This window comes from Pelmatolapia mariae, linkage group LG1, assembly GCF_036321145.2.
Source record: "Pelmatolapia mariae isolate MD_Pm_ZW linkage group LG1, Pm_UMD_F_2, whole genome shotgun sequence".
Lineage (NCBI taxonomy): Eukaryota > Metazoa > Chordata > Actinopteri > Cichliformes > Cichlidae > Pelmatolapia > Pelmatolapia mariae.
This window is the reverse complement of record NC_086227.1, coordinates 27,469,894-27,485,111: the sequence shown is the minus strand read 5'-3', so window position 1 is coordinate 27,485,111 and position 15,218 is coordinate 27,469,894. Positions and strand designations below refer to the sequence as shown.

The following is a 15,218-nucleotide window of genomic DNA, read 5'->3' as shown; positions in this document are numbered from 1 at the left end:
GATAGCACATTGTCTACACTGGTGTTACATCATTTGGGTTTCTTTTTACACATTTGTTGAAATGATGAGCTAATTGCAAGGAAACACTTTTTGCAACTTGAAGGCAGTTTTCTTAAGTCTGTGAATTGTTTCTATAACATGGATGTTTCCTTTTAAATTTGTCCTGAGGCAATGATTCAAAAGGATCATTTGTATCACAATAAGCAAGTGTTAAGCACATTCAAGGGCCACTGCAAGACTACAGAAGGACAATGGGACTTTTTAAAAGACATTCTGATACCAGAGCACTCAAATATTCACCAGCATGAACTATTTTTGAAAGAAAGTCGGAAATTTTAAGGAAAACTGACTTTCATTTTACATGACAACACTTGAGAAGAGTTAAATTAGTTTCCATATTCAATCATTCTATAATTCTCAGGTGATTTTTTTTGTTTTTTGGGTGAAATGTGTATAAAATACACGTGGTCCTCCTGGTCAATATTTAAGTAATACACACAGCTGGTCTGCAATTTGGCCTATTTTGTCCAGGGCTTTAAATCTGTTCATTCTCACCAGGACACAGACCCTCTTATGCTCAATTTAGAAAATAAAATCAAGTTAATTCAACAATAAACTTGTTTTATATGTATTTTTTTTGTATTAATTATGCAGATATTATTCAAAGTGGAGCCCCACACAAAATGATCTTTAAAAAATGTAAAAGAATTGTCAGAGAACCTTTCAAAACTACATTATATATTCAAGCTATTAAGTCTGCTTGATTAGAGCTCAAAATTGTTCGCCTGTTTTGCTTCTATGGACAAAAAGACTCACACAAAAAAAAAATCAAGACACCGCCACTTAAATGGAAAGTGTCCCATTTAACCTCTTAAGCCCCAACGCCCCCTGATATGGGGGCAAAAGGCAGGAGATCAGTTAGGCTTGGGGCTAAAGAGGTTAACCTGGGTTACAGGATGTGAATACTAGTCATGCGTTAATAACTGGTTACCAGATCACCATCACAACTGGTTTTCACACCTGTCAGAATACAGGCGTGGAGAATAGGCGTGTTGATACTTCAGTTGTTGAAGATGTACATTGCCGTCGTCATACAAATACACTGACTCATATGCGCGTACACTTCTCACTTCTCGGTGTATATACACAAGTATATGGGCACCCATAAGCATCACAGTCTCTTCTCACTGGTTTCCATTTGCCCTGTAACCATGCGAAAACAAATATAGGCCTCTTAGATATGTGTGTTCGTGTGCATCTGTGGAGCAACTGGGGCATGAGAGAGGGCTATCTTATGTGTGTGTGTGTCTGTGTTAGACTGTTGTGCAGTCTCGGGTGTAAACGTGCAGTCAGGACTCATTTGGCAGACAAACAGGCCGCAGGGTGGCTAGGGAATCGACGTGTGTTTGTGGGTGTGTTTGTTTTTTATGTGGGTATCTGATAGAGAAAAGGGAAAAGGAAAAGGAAAGAGTGCACAAGCAAGAGGTAGAGGTTAAGTTTGCATGACTGCACTGTAGCCTCTTTCTGTCAATGCACACACATACATGCATCTGTACCGTCATAGGTTTGTTCTATTTTAGCAGACCACCTAAACACAAATACTAACTATAGATAAGCTTAATATCCAGCCCAAAGCTTGCTGTTACCAGATGCAAGCAGTTATCCAGTAATAATTTTATACGGTACTGTTTGAAGTTCTTGCCGATATTTTTTAGGCAAATATTTCAACTTTGTTGCAAACGGCAAACAACATCGACACAAACACACTCATGCTAACTCACACAGTATGAGATGCCTTATCAACAATGGGCAGAAAGGAAATGTAATTAGAACCAAATAAGAAACCTTCTTTTGTCAAGTGAAATCACAGGTATGAAAGAAAGGTCTCCACCCCTCCCACTACCACCACTGCCGCCCCTCTTTCTAACAACTCACCCCCTTTTACTTTCTTCTCTCCTCCAACTCACTCTTTCTGATACACTCTCTCTCCCTCTCTCTCTCTCTTCCCATCAATATCTCTCTCTCTCTCTCCATCATCAGCACTAAATTCCCATTGATGTTTCTTTTCTTCTGTTGTATCGATTGCTTCATGAGAAGGAGGGGAGGAATGTAGGAAGGGAAGAAGGGAAAGATGGCGTTATCTGTTAATTAATTTGTCCTGAAGCCGGCCGCCTATTAATCAGACAGATAAGAGGCATTGGATGGCTGAACGGCGCAGACAGGCTGGTGGGGAGGGAAGAGGGAGAGGTACACACACCCACATACACACACAAACACAGACAGAGATACGCATGCAGAGTCCCATGGAAATATATGTATGGGAATGTATGCATACAAACGGAATGCAAACATGCTGATGAGTTATGTACAAATGTGCAGTTTAAGCACACATATATTCACACAAGGACAAAAAAAAATTTCACACACTGCACACATCTGCTCACACACGCAGACACCATCCTGATAAAAATCATTGATGTGCCTCAATAAGAAAAGCTGCACTTTCAGCTCAATAAATTAATCACTGTGGTTTTAATTATTGGTGTTTCCTCTGTGTGTGTGTGTGTGTGTGTGTGTGTGTGTGTGTGTGTGTGTGTGTGTGTGTGTGTGTGTGTGTACACCTTATGTATAATTAGGAGGATAGAGGACTATGCAAACAGCACTGTTAATATACAGCCACTTATACAGACACTTTCCATATGAAGTTGACATTCACGGTAAATGTATATTTGTTTATATGTGATTCAGTGTGTATTCTTGCATTTGTATGTATGTGCCCACTTCTTGAGCCTTGTGTGCTCCTGTTGGTCTTGGAACAGATGCCACCAGAGGGAAGTGCGCAAATTGATGGAAATCTTAGTTCTGCCCTGAACACCTGAGTACCGAAAACACACACAAAGACAATTTAAAACCCACAACCAGTGACACCATTAAATGATATTAACCCCTCACTCATCTCGCCTTCTCTTCACTTGACCCCAGGGTTGAACAGATTCAATAAGTGTATGTGTGTTAATTTTAGCAATGCCAGTGCATATTTCCCCAGCCCACAATGAGTGGTGAAGTCCTAAGTACCCCCTAAAGACATCTGCCTCTGTGAATAAGGTGTGTGTGTGCGTGTGTGTGTGTGCACGAAGACCCCCCCTTAAGAAATTCACCTCTAATCCCTTCTGATGATTTCATTAAGTAGAAGAAGACACTGCCAGTTGGCAACGATACTGCTCCCTTCACTGTGCCGTGTGTGAGTGTGCACGTAAGAGTGTGCGCACGTGTGTGTATCAATCATACACATTTGGATTCTTTCCAGTTTGTTTCTATGCGTTCATGTTTATGTGTATGTGATATGAAGTGTGTGTTAAGAAATGTTAACAGTTGTAGATTGAATGAATTAGAGCGCATTACAAACAACAATAGCCTGCAACCTGGACATAATGAGACGCCTGCCATTACCAATCAACAAACTGTGAGATAAGAGCCCCTAATGTACATGCATGCGCAAAATACCAACACACACTCTGGCGCACCTAACATCTCAAGAGGAGGCTCTTCGCAGCAGATGTTACTGAAGAAATAGCTTCCTTCGCATCTGCCTGCTTCTCCTGGCATGATGCTTCACTCCAACACACATACACAAACCCACAGTGGAGGGCTGCAGCGAGGTCTGACAGGTGTGCTTGCATGGCAAACTGTCTTTGCCTTGCCTATGAAGGCTCACGCTCACAAACATACACACACACACAGGCAGACAGGCAGGTGTGAATGGACAGGTGTGTGAGGAGAGGACAGCTGCGAAGAAAGGTGTGAGCAGGCAGGTGTTCCATTAAAGAGACAGACAGAAAGAGAAAGACTAAGAGGGATGGACCGCAAGTGAAGTGAGTGTAATCAAGAGATATGGCATGAGGAAGCAAAAACATCGCAATCAAAAAGCATCAAACAAAAATATGAATCGGAATGACTGAAACAGAGTGTACTCACTGTCTGAAAAGAAATGAGTGAATGAAAGAAAGGTGAAAAGAGGTTCACAGTCATAGACAGACACTGATAGGTAAAAAGGAGACAGACAGATATACGTAGACATAGGCAAATAGGCAGACATGGATTGACACCGAAGAAAGCAGGAGTTTTGAGGCCATAGCAGCAGTTAGTGTGTGTGTATTTGAGCGGCGTAACAGCGATGGCCAGCATTGATCCATGGAAGTTGTGGCAGGGAAAGATAAGGCCCGCCTTTCCCCAGAGAATAGCCCTGGGCATAAGAGGAAGAGGAGGAAGAGGAGAGGAGGTGGAGAACTCTAGTCAAGTGGATGGATTGAGGTTGGCCAAGAAGGGAGTGAAGCAGAGTCTTGAACCTTATACTAGCTCAAACACCTTTTAAACACAGCTGTTTTATTGCTTTTGAGTTAGTTCTGCTTTAAAAAAAAAATCCCAAAACAAAACCCACGTTAGAAAAACACACAGGATGCATTTTCCTCTTCGCAAAGGTTATATTTATTGAATTTTATTTTCTTTCTGAAAGATAGACTCCTTAACTCTTTGGTTTGTTCGGGTGGAAAAATGAAATTAACAATCTATGCTCTTGCTTTTCTTTTTGTCTCAATGTTTACCAGGTTTTTCCACGCTGTCTCTGGCAGACCAGATGAGTCTCCTACAGAGTGCATGGATGGAAATCCTGATCCTACGCGTTGTCTACCGTTCACTGCCCTTTGAAGACAAGGTAAGCCTGTTTGTTTCATGGGCTCAAGTGGCCACCTCTCGTAATGCATAACTCTAAACCCTAATGCAATCTATCCAAAGGGACTGACTTATTTTTGGAGTCATTCTCAAGTGGACATTCAAGAACATGCCACTAAATCCAGTTCTTCTGTTTTGTCTCTTTGTAGTTGGTGTATGCTGAGGACTACATAATGGACGAGGACCAGTCGAAATTAGCTGGACTTCTGGACCTGAACAATGCCATCCTTCAGCTGGTCAAGAAATATAAAACTATGAAACTAGAGAAGGAGGAATTTGTCACTCTCAAGGCCATTGCTTTGGCTAACTCAGGTTGGAATTTGTTCACTCTCGGCTGATATTTTTGTCTGTCTCCACATCTGTGTTTTACAGGTGGAAGAGTTAATCCTAGGATTCCCAATCCCATGGGGCTCATTTGAGCTGAACTATCAGAGGACCGATTTCAGTATTCTGCATTCAAACAAACACACAACTGTGACACAACCATGTTAACACATACTCTACTAGTCAAAAGTGTGTCAAATACTGTATGCATACATAGAAAAACACATGCTCAGTGCAAAAATAAAAACGTGTTTTTAAGTTGAACCTCACCACAACACAAAGTGCCAATCCTTTTTGCAATTAGCATAGTCGTCTCTTCAGATGCCTGTTAAATAAGGTGAAATCATTAGAACCCAAAATCTGTCGATAAGGCCCCCTCTCTGATGTGTCCAGCTGCATCGACAGCTGACTGACACACGCGCACACACACGCACTCTCTCGCACACACACACGCCTTCTTCCTCCCATGACCCGTCTTTTGAACTTTGTCTTGGAAGCTGGCCAGCTCTTCAGTACTCTTTAATTACAAGGGGGGAGCTGTCAATACAATGTGTTTAAATGGGAGAATGCAACGGGAGAGCTTTGAATAAGGAGGGAGGGGCCTTTTGTTCTGGTTGTGCCACTATAAAGGCACGCATACACATATTTACATCCATAAATGTTCCTAAACTTTCAAAAAACATACATCTGGCTATTAACACTCAGTGAAACATTTGTGTGTGCATTTGAAAAATGTTTGCTTACACACATACTTAGATACTGCTCATGCACATGCAGAAAATATTGACATGTTGTTCCTGTGGGCTTTGTGTGACAATCAATCTCTTGCCGCTGCTTGTGTGTGTGCATTTGTGTCCATCCATGTATGTGTTTCAGTTATTCTATGAATACTGCTTACTGAAAGTTAAGGAAATTTATTGGTTATTCCAGCTGGACAACAGAGTTAAGAATCATTATTATTTGGCAAACATCCAGTACATGGACAGGAAAATCTAATAGTAACAATATTTCATATTTCATTGTTTTACAAAAGGAAATGGTGCTGACAATAGTCACAATGGCTCATTCAGCGATATTCTTTATTTTCCATATTAATTTAATGCTCCCATCTATTATATATCACAAAATACCGTCAAAGTCCAAGAAAACATCTTTTTCATTTTATATAGCGGAACAAAAGAAAGAGAAACTCAATTTAGCTTTTTTGTATTTTTCCTCAGCAGATTAGACAAACAATAATTCAGTTGTTGCTGTTTGAAATTTAAAACATAAAGTAGTCATTTCTGTGTTTTTTTTATTTTTCTAAACCTTTTTCTGACCTAAGAAAAACACAAATTGCAGAATGAATTGATTAGAATGAACACTTAAGACCAAGAAAAAAAAACGTATGGTAAATTAAAAAGATACAGAGGTATAGGCTTGCGTGCACCAGTGAGCCAAAATCGCGGAGCTTTATATTCAGCTATAATATTTTGAACTGCTCCTCTATATGTAAAGGCTCATTGTTTGCATAGGATTTTATCAACGCATACCTTTGGTTTCTTTTTGTAATTGCCTTTTTGTTTTCTTAATGTTCCATTTCGACACTGGCATGACATGAATTTCCTGGCCATGTAAACGGCCAGCTACAGCATGCTCTTCATTATGATGGAAATGTCAGGTTAGTAAACTCTGTCAAAAGCAGACATTGCTCTTAAGAAAATTCACATTTGAAATCGTCATTCTTTTAACTAATTGAAATTGAAATAGCTGACAGCCAAATAAGAACTTTGTATCATTGCCCAGACTCTCGAAATGCTCTTCAAGACAACAGAATGCTAGCATTAGCATTTTGAAGGGCACTGACACTAATTAATTCACAGGATGCTAATTGTGCATTAATGAAGCCAAGCCTTAAGAAATGTTAGCAAACGTGCCCCACATGTAAAGAAAGCTAAACTAGCCATGGGAAACAGGAGGCACGTGTGGGGGTATGTGATTGTGTGTGTGTGTGTGTGTGATTCATTTATGTGCAACTGTGAATTGTGAGTTCCATGTTAACATGTACGTTTTAACAGCCTTATGTACTTGTGCTCATTAACGTCTGCTGTTTTACTTGTGAGTTTACTGCGGGTCACAGCACAGGCAGAAGCCATGTCTACCAGCTTAAATACTAAACACACAATGCTAATCAAAAACAACGTGAAACTCATTAAACTGCAGTTTAGCTTCTGCCTATTCACTACACAGCCATTACAAATTCAAGAAAAAAGAAGAAAAGGTTGGGGGGGGGGGGTTCTCCTCCATTCTGTATGACATTAGCATTCAATACTAATGTCATACGGAGTGAAAAACTTCTGTATGAATGTGACTTTATGGAATAAGCCTATATTTACAAAGTGGTACTGTATAAGTAAAAGTTAAATATATGGTCATATTCTGTATATACAAAAAGAAATATCAACTTAACCTTAAACTTCGTTCCCCTGCCTCATCAATACCGTTAACCACTAAGGAAAATATCATCACAGAGAAAAGTTTCTAAAAGATTCAGACCAGTGGACCACAAGTAGAATATCTGAGGACCAATAGAAGCTGAATTTTCTATTGATCCTCACAGAATCCAACCCACTGACCAGTCTGGTCCTGCATACTGATGCATGCATTATACTTGATAGATCCAGCTCAGTGTATTTGATTGTGCTAGTCCAATTGTGTGCACATCTGTGTGTATGTGGCTTTGCAGGCACATTTTATTTTGATTTTATTTCTCTGAACAATATAATTTATATATTTCATACTTGTTCCAATTCCCATCTGTGCACGTGGATGATGTGAGCATGTGTGCCTGGGAAAGCTATTGTGTTTAACAAGTACCCAGTGGGAAGTATTTGGTTGAACTGCAATATCCTTCACTAAAAGCTTCCACCAATGGCAGGCAACAAAAGCACATACACAACACGAGACCTCCAAACAGCTAAAATGCTTCTGCTTTGGAGTCTATGCATGTAGTTTAACCACTTGTATAACTGACTTTACAGATGTAAAAAAGTAAACATATAAAAATCTGAAGTGTATAGCACACAGTGGACCTATGTCATAACAAAAGATCATACTGTGTTAATGTAGAACTCCACGCAGCTGACAGAGTTTACATGGAGAGCAGGCATCAGATTGTGTCATCCTTTCTGTCCACACCTGCAATGTCTGTGTGTGTCTTTACACACCCAATCATATGTCTAAGCAAATCAAATGTTTTGTAGGTGTGTGTGGGGGTGGTGTTGTTGGTAGGTGAGTGGGGGAGTGAGCTATCAATAGTTGTCTTGTGATTATTATTTAACATGCATGTAGCCATTGATCGTAGACATTGATCGGAGGTTGGGAGCTAAAGGCCAGCTCACATTAAGACCTTGCCTCCCTTAGGGGCAATATGGAGCATTATTATTGAGGGACATCATCGGGCTTTACTGCCACTGCTAAAACACACCTTACATGCCAGCTCAAAGAGAGATTACAGATGTGTGCAACCACATACTCCTTCAACTCCCTCCAGCACCACCATATCACCCCCTACACACACAGACACACACAGACTCTCATGTGTTCCTTCATGTCTTGATCATTCTACAAGTCTGTCTGTTTTTTTCTCCACCCACTTGTCTCTTTGTCTGGCCATTCATCACTCCCACAGATCTGCACTTTGAAGGGAGGGAATAAAGCAGGCTCTCTCTATATAAACCCTGTTTTTGAATTGTTTTTTAAATCTTTGTGTGTTTAAGAGTGCTAAGGAATAGGGCTACATTTGTAACTGTTCCTTTAATGCCACTAAATGAGGTTTTTGCTAAATGCACAAAGTATTTCTGCACTTTTTACAGTAGGCATGGAAATCACGAGTCGATAGAATTTATATTGATAGTATTTTCAGCCTGCACCTGTGATTCTCAGGAATATTTTCACTTTGTTTCTGCGTAGATGTTTAGTTTAATCTTTAGCACTTCTCTCCCCTGACTCACAGCAGACAATGGTGGCACAGATACAAATCTACACTGCTGAAAACATCTCAGAGAGTTGTTGAGTTTTGCAGGATCTGCTGCACATTAGCAGGCTTGACTTACTTTAAAAAGTCCACTTTTTCATGCAACATTTCTTTTTTATCAACAGCAACAAATCAGTATGTCACATTTCCCACTCTGGTTGAAATACAGTTCAGTAGATGTGGATATTATTATACAAAATCCTTCAAAATTTTAGTTATACATTGTCTGTCCTCTTTCTCCAGACTCCATGCATATTGAAGATGTGGATGCAGTACAGAAGCTCCAGGATGTGCTTCACGAGGCCCTGCAGGACTACGAGGCTTCCCAGCACCAGGAGGATCCCCGTCGGGCAGGCAAGCTGCTCATGACCCTCCCCTTGCTCCGCCAGACCTCCACCAAGGCTGTGCAACACTTCTACAGCATCAAGCAGGATGGCAAAGTCCCAATGCACAAACTCTTTTTGGAGCTGCTGGAAGCCAAGGTCTGAGGACAGGGACTAGATGGAAGGACAGCTAGAGTCTGATCCACCTGGGCTTCAACTCGAACTCTGAACATCAACTTTGAATGACCTCTTGCTCTTTTACGCCCACTCTCACAGATACATGCACACACACACTCACACACACACAGAAATATGAAGTTTGTCTGCTGACACATCTCCCTATAAATAGACGCTATCCAGACCTCTTACCTGAACTTGAAACACCACGTCTTTGACAAAAGGGTGTTGACTTGATGATCTTTTTTGGAGGAAGACGGTGACAGACTGTGTAACTCCCATTTATCAATGGAAGACGATATTTGCTAAGAGTAACTTAACAGTTCCCGCAGTGACTCCAAACACTGACGATGACAAACACTTATGCATTTAATAACAATTAGGATGTTATTAATGACAAACGCTTAAATGAGGACACGTTTAAAAGACACTGAACAGTCTTCATTTTAGCTCTGAGAGACTGTAAGACTGCACTCGTGTCTCCTTTCCCCCTCCTGTTTCCCTCAGAGTTTTTTAGCGTTCAAGAAGAAGACGAGTGGACAAAAAATGAACACTTAGGAAGTGTTAATGACATTTATTGTTGAAGTACATGTACAATGAAATTTGAATCAATGGACAGAAAGAAAAGAAGAGGAGATTTGCCCTGCCAAAGAATGGAATCATCCATTCAGAGGATGCCAGCAAACTTTACTGTCATAACCCAAAACCATTTCTGTTTTGATCTGCCAGTGGTTTTCAGTCCTGGGCCTCAAGAGTACTGCTGGTTCTCTCTTCCTGTAATTATTAAATTGTTTTCTGGGTATTATGAAAACCAGCAGCGCTTAAGGTTTTACGGAAAAGCATTGGAAACAACTGCTTTAAACTCTTTCTGGTTCTCCCTAAATTCAATTTCCTGGTTTCCCATGACTCCCCCGCTTCAAGTACAACTTTACTGTTTGCTGTATTTGCTGACGACTGGTCATCCTGGCCTCTCAAACCTGTCTTGCCATAATATCAATGTTTGTTCACTTGGCAAAGCTAAAAATTGTTTCATATATTCTAACCACATGAGGTGTGATTAATTCGCAAAGTTTAAAAGTATAATTATGACTTCTTAGTTGCTAACAACAGAATAAAATTTGATTGAAACTTCATAAAATTGTCAAAGATACATGGCTAACAAACAAATGTGGGCTGAGTTCACATTCTGTGTATAGTGTATAATCGATGAAAAACACCTCTTGTGTTCAGACGTGTATTTGAACAATTTTTAGCAGTTTTGTGGCCCTGATTTGCAGCTCTTCACATACCAGTCAGTAGGGATTTAAGTCTATCAACGTGCCATTAGTAGTCCAACCCAAGCTCATTAGCCACACTCCAAAAACTCCAAAGTCTCACCTCTGTTTTACCCTCCTCGTCCCGTTGTGTTCACGACTTCCAGCTCATCTCCTGCGTCAGTACAGAGATATTCTTGTGACTCATTCAGGGAGTGTAGGGGGAGCCGCAGTCACTCGGCGCAATTCAAACCAGAAGGAAAGGTGTGCTGACAAAACTGACTGAAGAATACGTATTGTTGCTTTAAAACTCCTCGATCTTTTTTCTTAATTTCTACCTTGAAAATAATCTTAGCGATGATACCAATATTAGGGTTGTAAATAATTGTCATCCTGTATATGACATATAACATGGCTTTGTTTTTGTTATTAATATTGTCTTCTTAAAACTGAATCAATCAATATGTCTTTCCTTTTTTCTATCAGCTTGACCACTTTCAGCAATTATCATATATATATATATAAATATAACAAGTAATAATGTATTAACAAATCAGCGTTTATCTTAGAAACTCTGAGCAATAGTGGTTTTCAAGGAGGGGTTTGTGTATATGGACTAAGTCTGCAATATTAACATTACATGCCAGTCTTAAATTCGGGAGAAAGGGGGATGAGGATTTGGAGGAGAATGTGTAGCTTCTCCTTCTCTCTGTGTAACTTGCCATAAGCTATTAGATAACAGTCACTGGGCATTTCCTTTCATGACCGTTAAGAAGAAAAGTACAACCCAGGAATCTATTCACTTAAAAGCTGTGTAAAGGTTGCAACTGGGAGAAGTAATACAAGCAACTAAAAACAAAAAGATCCAGCATCCAGTTTGCAATTATCACCTTCTGAAGTCTGCAACTTTCATGTGACCAGGCTCTTTTTGCATTGACATTTGATCTGATTGAACCAGGACAATTCTTGTAGTGAAAAAAACACTTAGATAGTACACAATTGTCTCTCATTTGTGGCTTGAGGTGCAATTCTTTTGGACATGTGACTGAGTGTGGGGACCATGAGAGTACCTTGACTAAATTTAAATCTTTGCTGAGGGGTAAAATGGTGCTAGCAAAATCAAAATGTCCTGTTACCTCACTACCCCATTTCCTGAAACACTTGATTTTTTTTTGAGGAGTTGAAATTATTAAAGCTTTTAGCCTACGTACAACAATTGCTGTATTACGTAATTTAAATCAGCTTCTGTATAAATTGATCATGGGACGCTAATTACCTCAGCTGAATACAACAGTAATTTATATAATTTAACATTGATTTGTCAACTTGTCATTTGTAAAAAAAAAAAAAAAAAATAGGTAATGTTGCTTGTTAAAAATTCTGACACTTTCTGAATTTTAGACAAAAAATGGAAACGCTGAGCTGACAGGCAGCTGTCTTACAAAGAGACACTGATTTTATGGTTAAAGTAAAATTGCATACAGTGTGGTTGAGTTATCACAGCTTTAACAGGTAAAAAGTTGATGGATTTTTTTTAAAATATATATATATATATATATTTATGCACTTTCTAAAGCCAAGTAAGGATGCCAAAATGTGTATTTTACATGACAGCGTAATCTAATATAAAATGGCAACTTGTCACAGCTGAGGAATGCTGCAGTTTAAAAGTAGTTGATCTCTAACATCACACGCTCAGTATCAACCATCAGTATTATTAGTAAGGGGTATTTTCTCAGCCTTCTTAAACATTGTATATTGTAAATTATACAGATTATAATTCTAACATAAGACATTTTATTGGACACAAAATGAAAAAAAAAAAGAAAAAAAAGTAGTTCAACCTGTGTGTTTCATGTTTGCTGTTTTTTCTATCAAGGAAAAAATCTCTCTTTGGTTCATCTCTTTTTCTTTTAAGTCTTTTTTTTATGTTTGAACTTTTTTCTCCTCTGTTGAGTCCTCTAAGGCGTTGCTGTGTACTTTTTCTTGTGGTGATTCCCGTTCTTGTGCTGTGTGCTTCTTCTTTAGACAACACAGAGTAGAGTAGAGGCCATGTTGTCTGTCTGTCTGTCGGATCAGTCCGCCGGGGGTCTGGGCACCGGATTCTCTCACAGTGAACCGAATCGTATATAAGGCTCTTCTGCTAGAAATTTAACTAGACCACCAGGATCAAATTACAGTATCCATCTTTACCAAACTATAAATAAATAATTAAATATTTAGTATCTAAATGAAGAAACACCTTAACAAGTATTTAAAAAGGGATCATTTGTGTAACTTTCCTGTAGATTGAACAGTATATTGTATATCTTTAGGTTAAATAAAGCTGAAATGAAAAGGACATTTGAGTAATTCAGAACTGTAGGTGACTCTTTTTTGATAAACTCGCTGTACATAACTGCCTTCCATACAGCTCAGCGAAGTCATTATCTTTGCTGTTTTCAGGCAAAAAGAGAAAATACTAAACCAATTTTTTTTTCGTCCCTGTTTCCTGGAAAATATCTTGCTTTACAATAGACAGTGAAAAACCTGTGTGGCTTGATGGGAAAGACATGTTTTAAGAAACATGTTTAATTAGCACTCGCTGCTGCTCTATACCATATATTCATTGCATTGTGGGGCACCAGGTTTTGCAAAATTCATACTGAAACTCAAATTTTCCCCAACTTTAAATAACATGTGATTACCCTACCTGCTAAAATAAATTTCTGGATCCATACGCTGTGATGCAAACACCATGATTTCAAATATTCTAGTGTTCAACAAAGGTTTTAACACATTTTTTAAAACATGATTATACAGAAAAAAAGGTTTCACAAGTAGGAATACGCAATATTTTTATGGTTAAGCTTCGAATTGCATAACAACATATGTATTTTGATTGTAACATAGAAAAGTGTCCCCCTGGAAAAAAGGATGGTATTCATTACCACCGACTGTACATTATTCCACATACAACAAATGGGAGAAAGGTGCTCTTTTTCTTACTCTTATTTTCTGTTGCTGTTTATTTATTTGTCAGTTGCCCAAAAATTGTGTGTACTGCTGAAACGATTCACTAAGAAAGATGTCAAGTGATTAATGCAAAGCTGAATCTGGTTAGTAGCCACGTTTGCCATTTTATTTTGCTCACTGCTGTCATTTCAGATGACAAATGCTAAATTTGACCAGGAAAATAATTTGGAAGGGAAACTATGTATTTTGTCCAGAGGTTTTGATGTAATCTGCTGCTCATAGCCACAATATGATTTAATTGTATTTTTTCTTCTTGTTAAAAAGCAATATTTTGAAGACTGTACAATTATGAGGCAAGTGTTGCACATGTTTCTGTTGGGTCATAGATCCAAATACTAAATAATCTATTAGAATGATTCTGTCATTAGTGTTAAAAAGGAAAGGCAAGGAGAAGGAAGGAGCAGTTGGGTTTTTGCAGAGCCACTGGTACAAAACATTTGAGCTGTTTTCACTTTGGGCATCAAGTTATTGCTCTAATATGGATCAATTAGTTGCGACCACGTAAACAGACCACGTAAACAGTAGATTAGCTTGAACAGAATGATGACTTATTGAGCCACAGTAACAAAGCAGGTTTGTCCACTTTCCATGGCTGCCCCTGAAAATTGCTAAGGCCAAACAGTGTTTATCTACAACTCTGCAGTGTATGGTCATTTAGTTGTATTTAGTCCCCAGGTGCAAATGCCACCCGTGCTGCAGCTTACCCTGCAGCCTGAATTTGCAAACATGAAGAATATATTTAGGAAAGGGAGAAAGTTTGGGAACATTTGGATGAAAGGGAAGAACAAAAAGACCCTTGAGTGGTGAAGAAGAGTTGATGAAAGACGTCCCTGTAGTGTTATTTAAAAACATGTCAGTAGGTTTTAGATGTGCTTCACATCAGTAAATGAGAAAAAAAAAAGACAAACAATTACCTGTATATTTTTGTGATGTGTATCATACAAGTGTGCTCAAACAATAATGTCCATTCGTGTAAATGTATTTATTTCACATTGTATATATTGTTCAATGCAAAAAGAGAGACCTATGATTCTGTAACTTAAACTACTATGGGTTAAAACATTACATGTGTTACTCCAGACTATGCCTTTCAGGATTATTACAGTAGAGCAATATCAATTAAAAACCAGGCTTCCAGTTTTGACATCTGTCTTGTGTCTGATTCCTGATTCTTAATCTTGTGTCTGTTCCTTGATTGTTTTATACACACAGCAACATGTGCATTTAAGCATGTAGACAGCCGAGCATCAGAATAAGGGAAGAAAGATTGATTTAAGTGAATTTCTACATGGCATGGTGGTGGGCAGCAGACAGGTATATGAGTATTTCAGAAACTGCATATTTATTGAGATTTTACTACACAATCCTTTCTAGGGTTTATAG

The 15,218-nt window shown here is 38.9% G+C and overlaps 1 protein-coding gene across 6 annotated transcripts in view; it reads left to right on the top strand.

Annotated features, from left to right (window-relative positions):
- Window positions 1-14,967, top strand: part of esrrga (estrogen-related receptor gamma a) — a 114,223-nt gene extending 99,256 nt beyond the window's left edge. For all 6 annotated transcript variants that reach the window (XM_063477635.1, XM_063477616.1, XM_063477597.1 and 3 more), the window contains exons 7-9: window positions 4,605-4,711; window positions 4,878-5,040; window positions 9,311-14,967. In XM_063477635.1, coding sequence (XP_063333705.1) covers window positions 4,605-4,711; window positions 4,878-5,040; window positions 9,311-9,555 — 515 coding nt within the window. In that variant the 3' untranslated portion in view covers window positions 9,556-14,967. The remainder of the gene's footprint in view (window positions 1-4,604; window positions 4,712-4,877; window positions 5,041-9,310) is intronic.
- The last annotated feature ends 251 nt before the right edge of the window (window positions 14,968-15,218 follow it).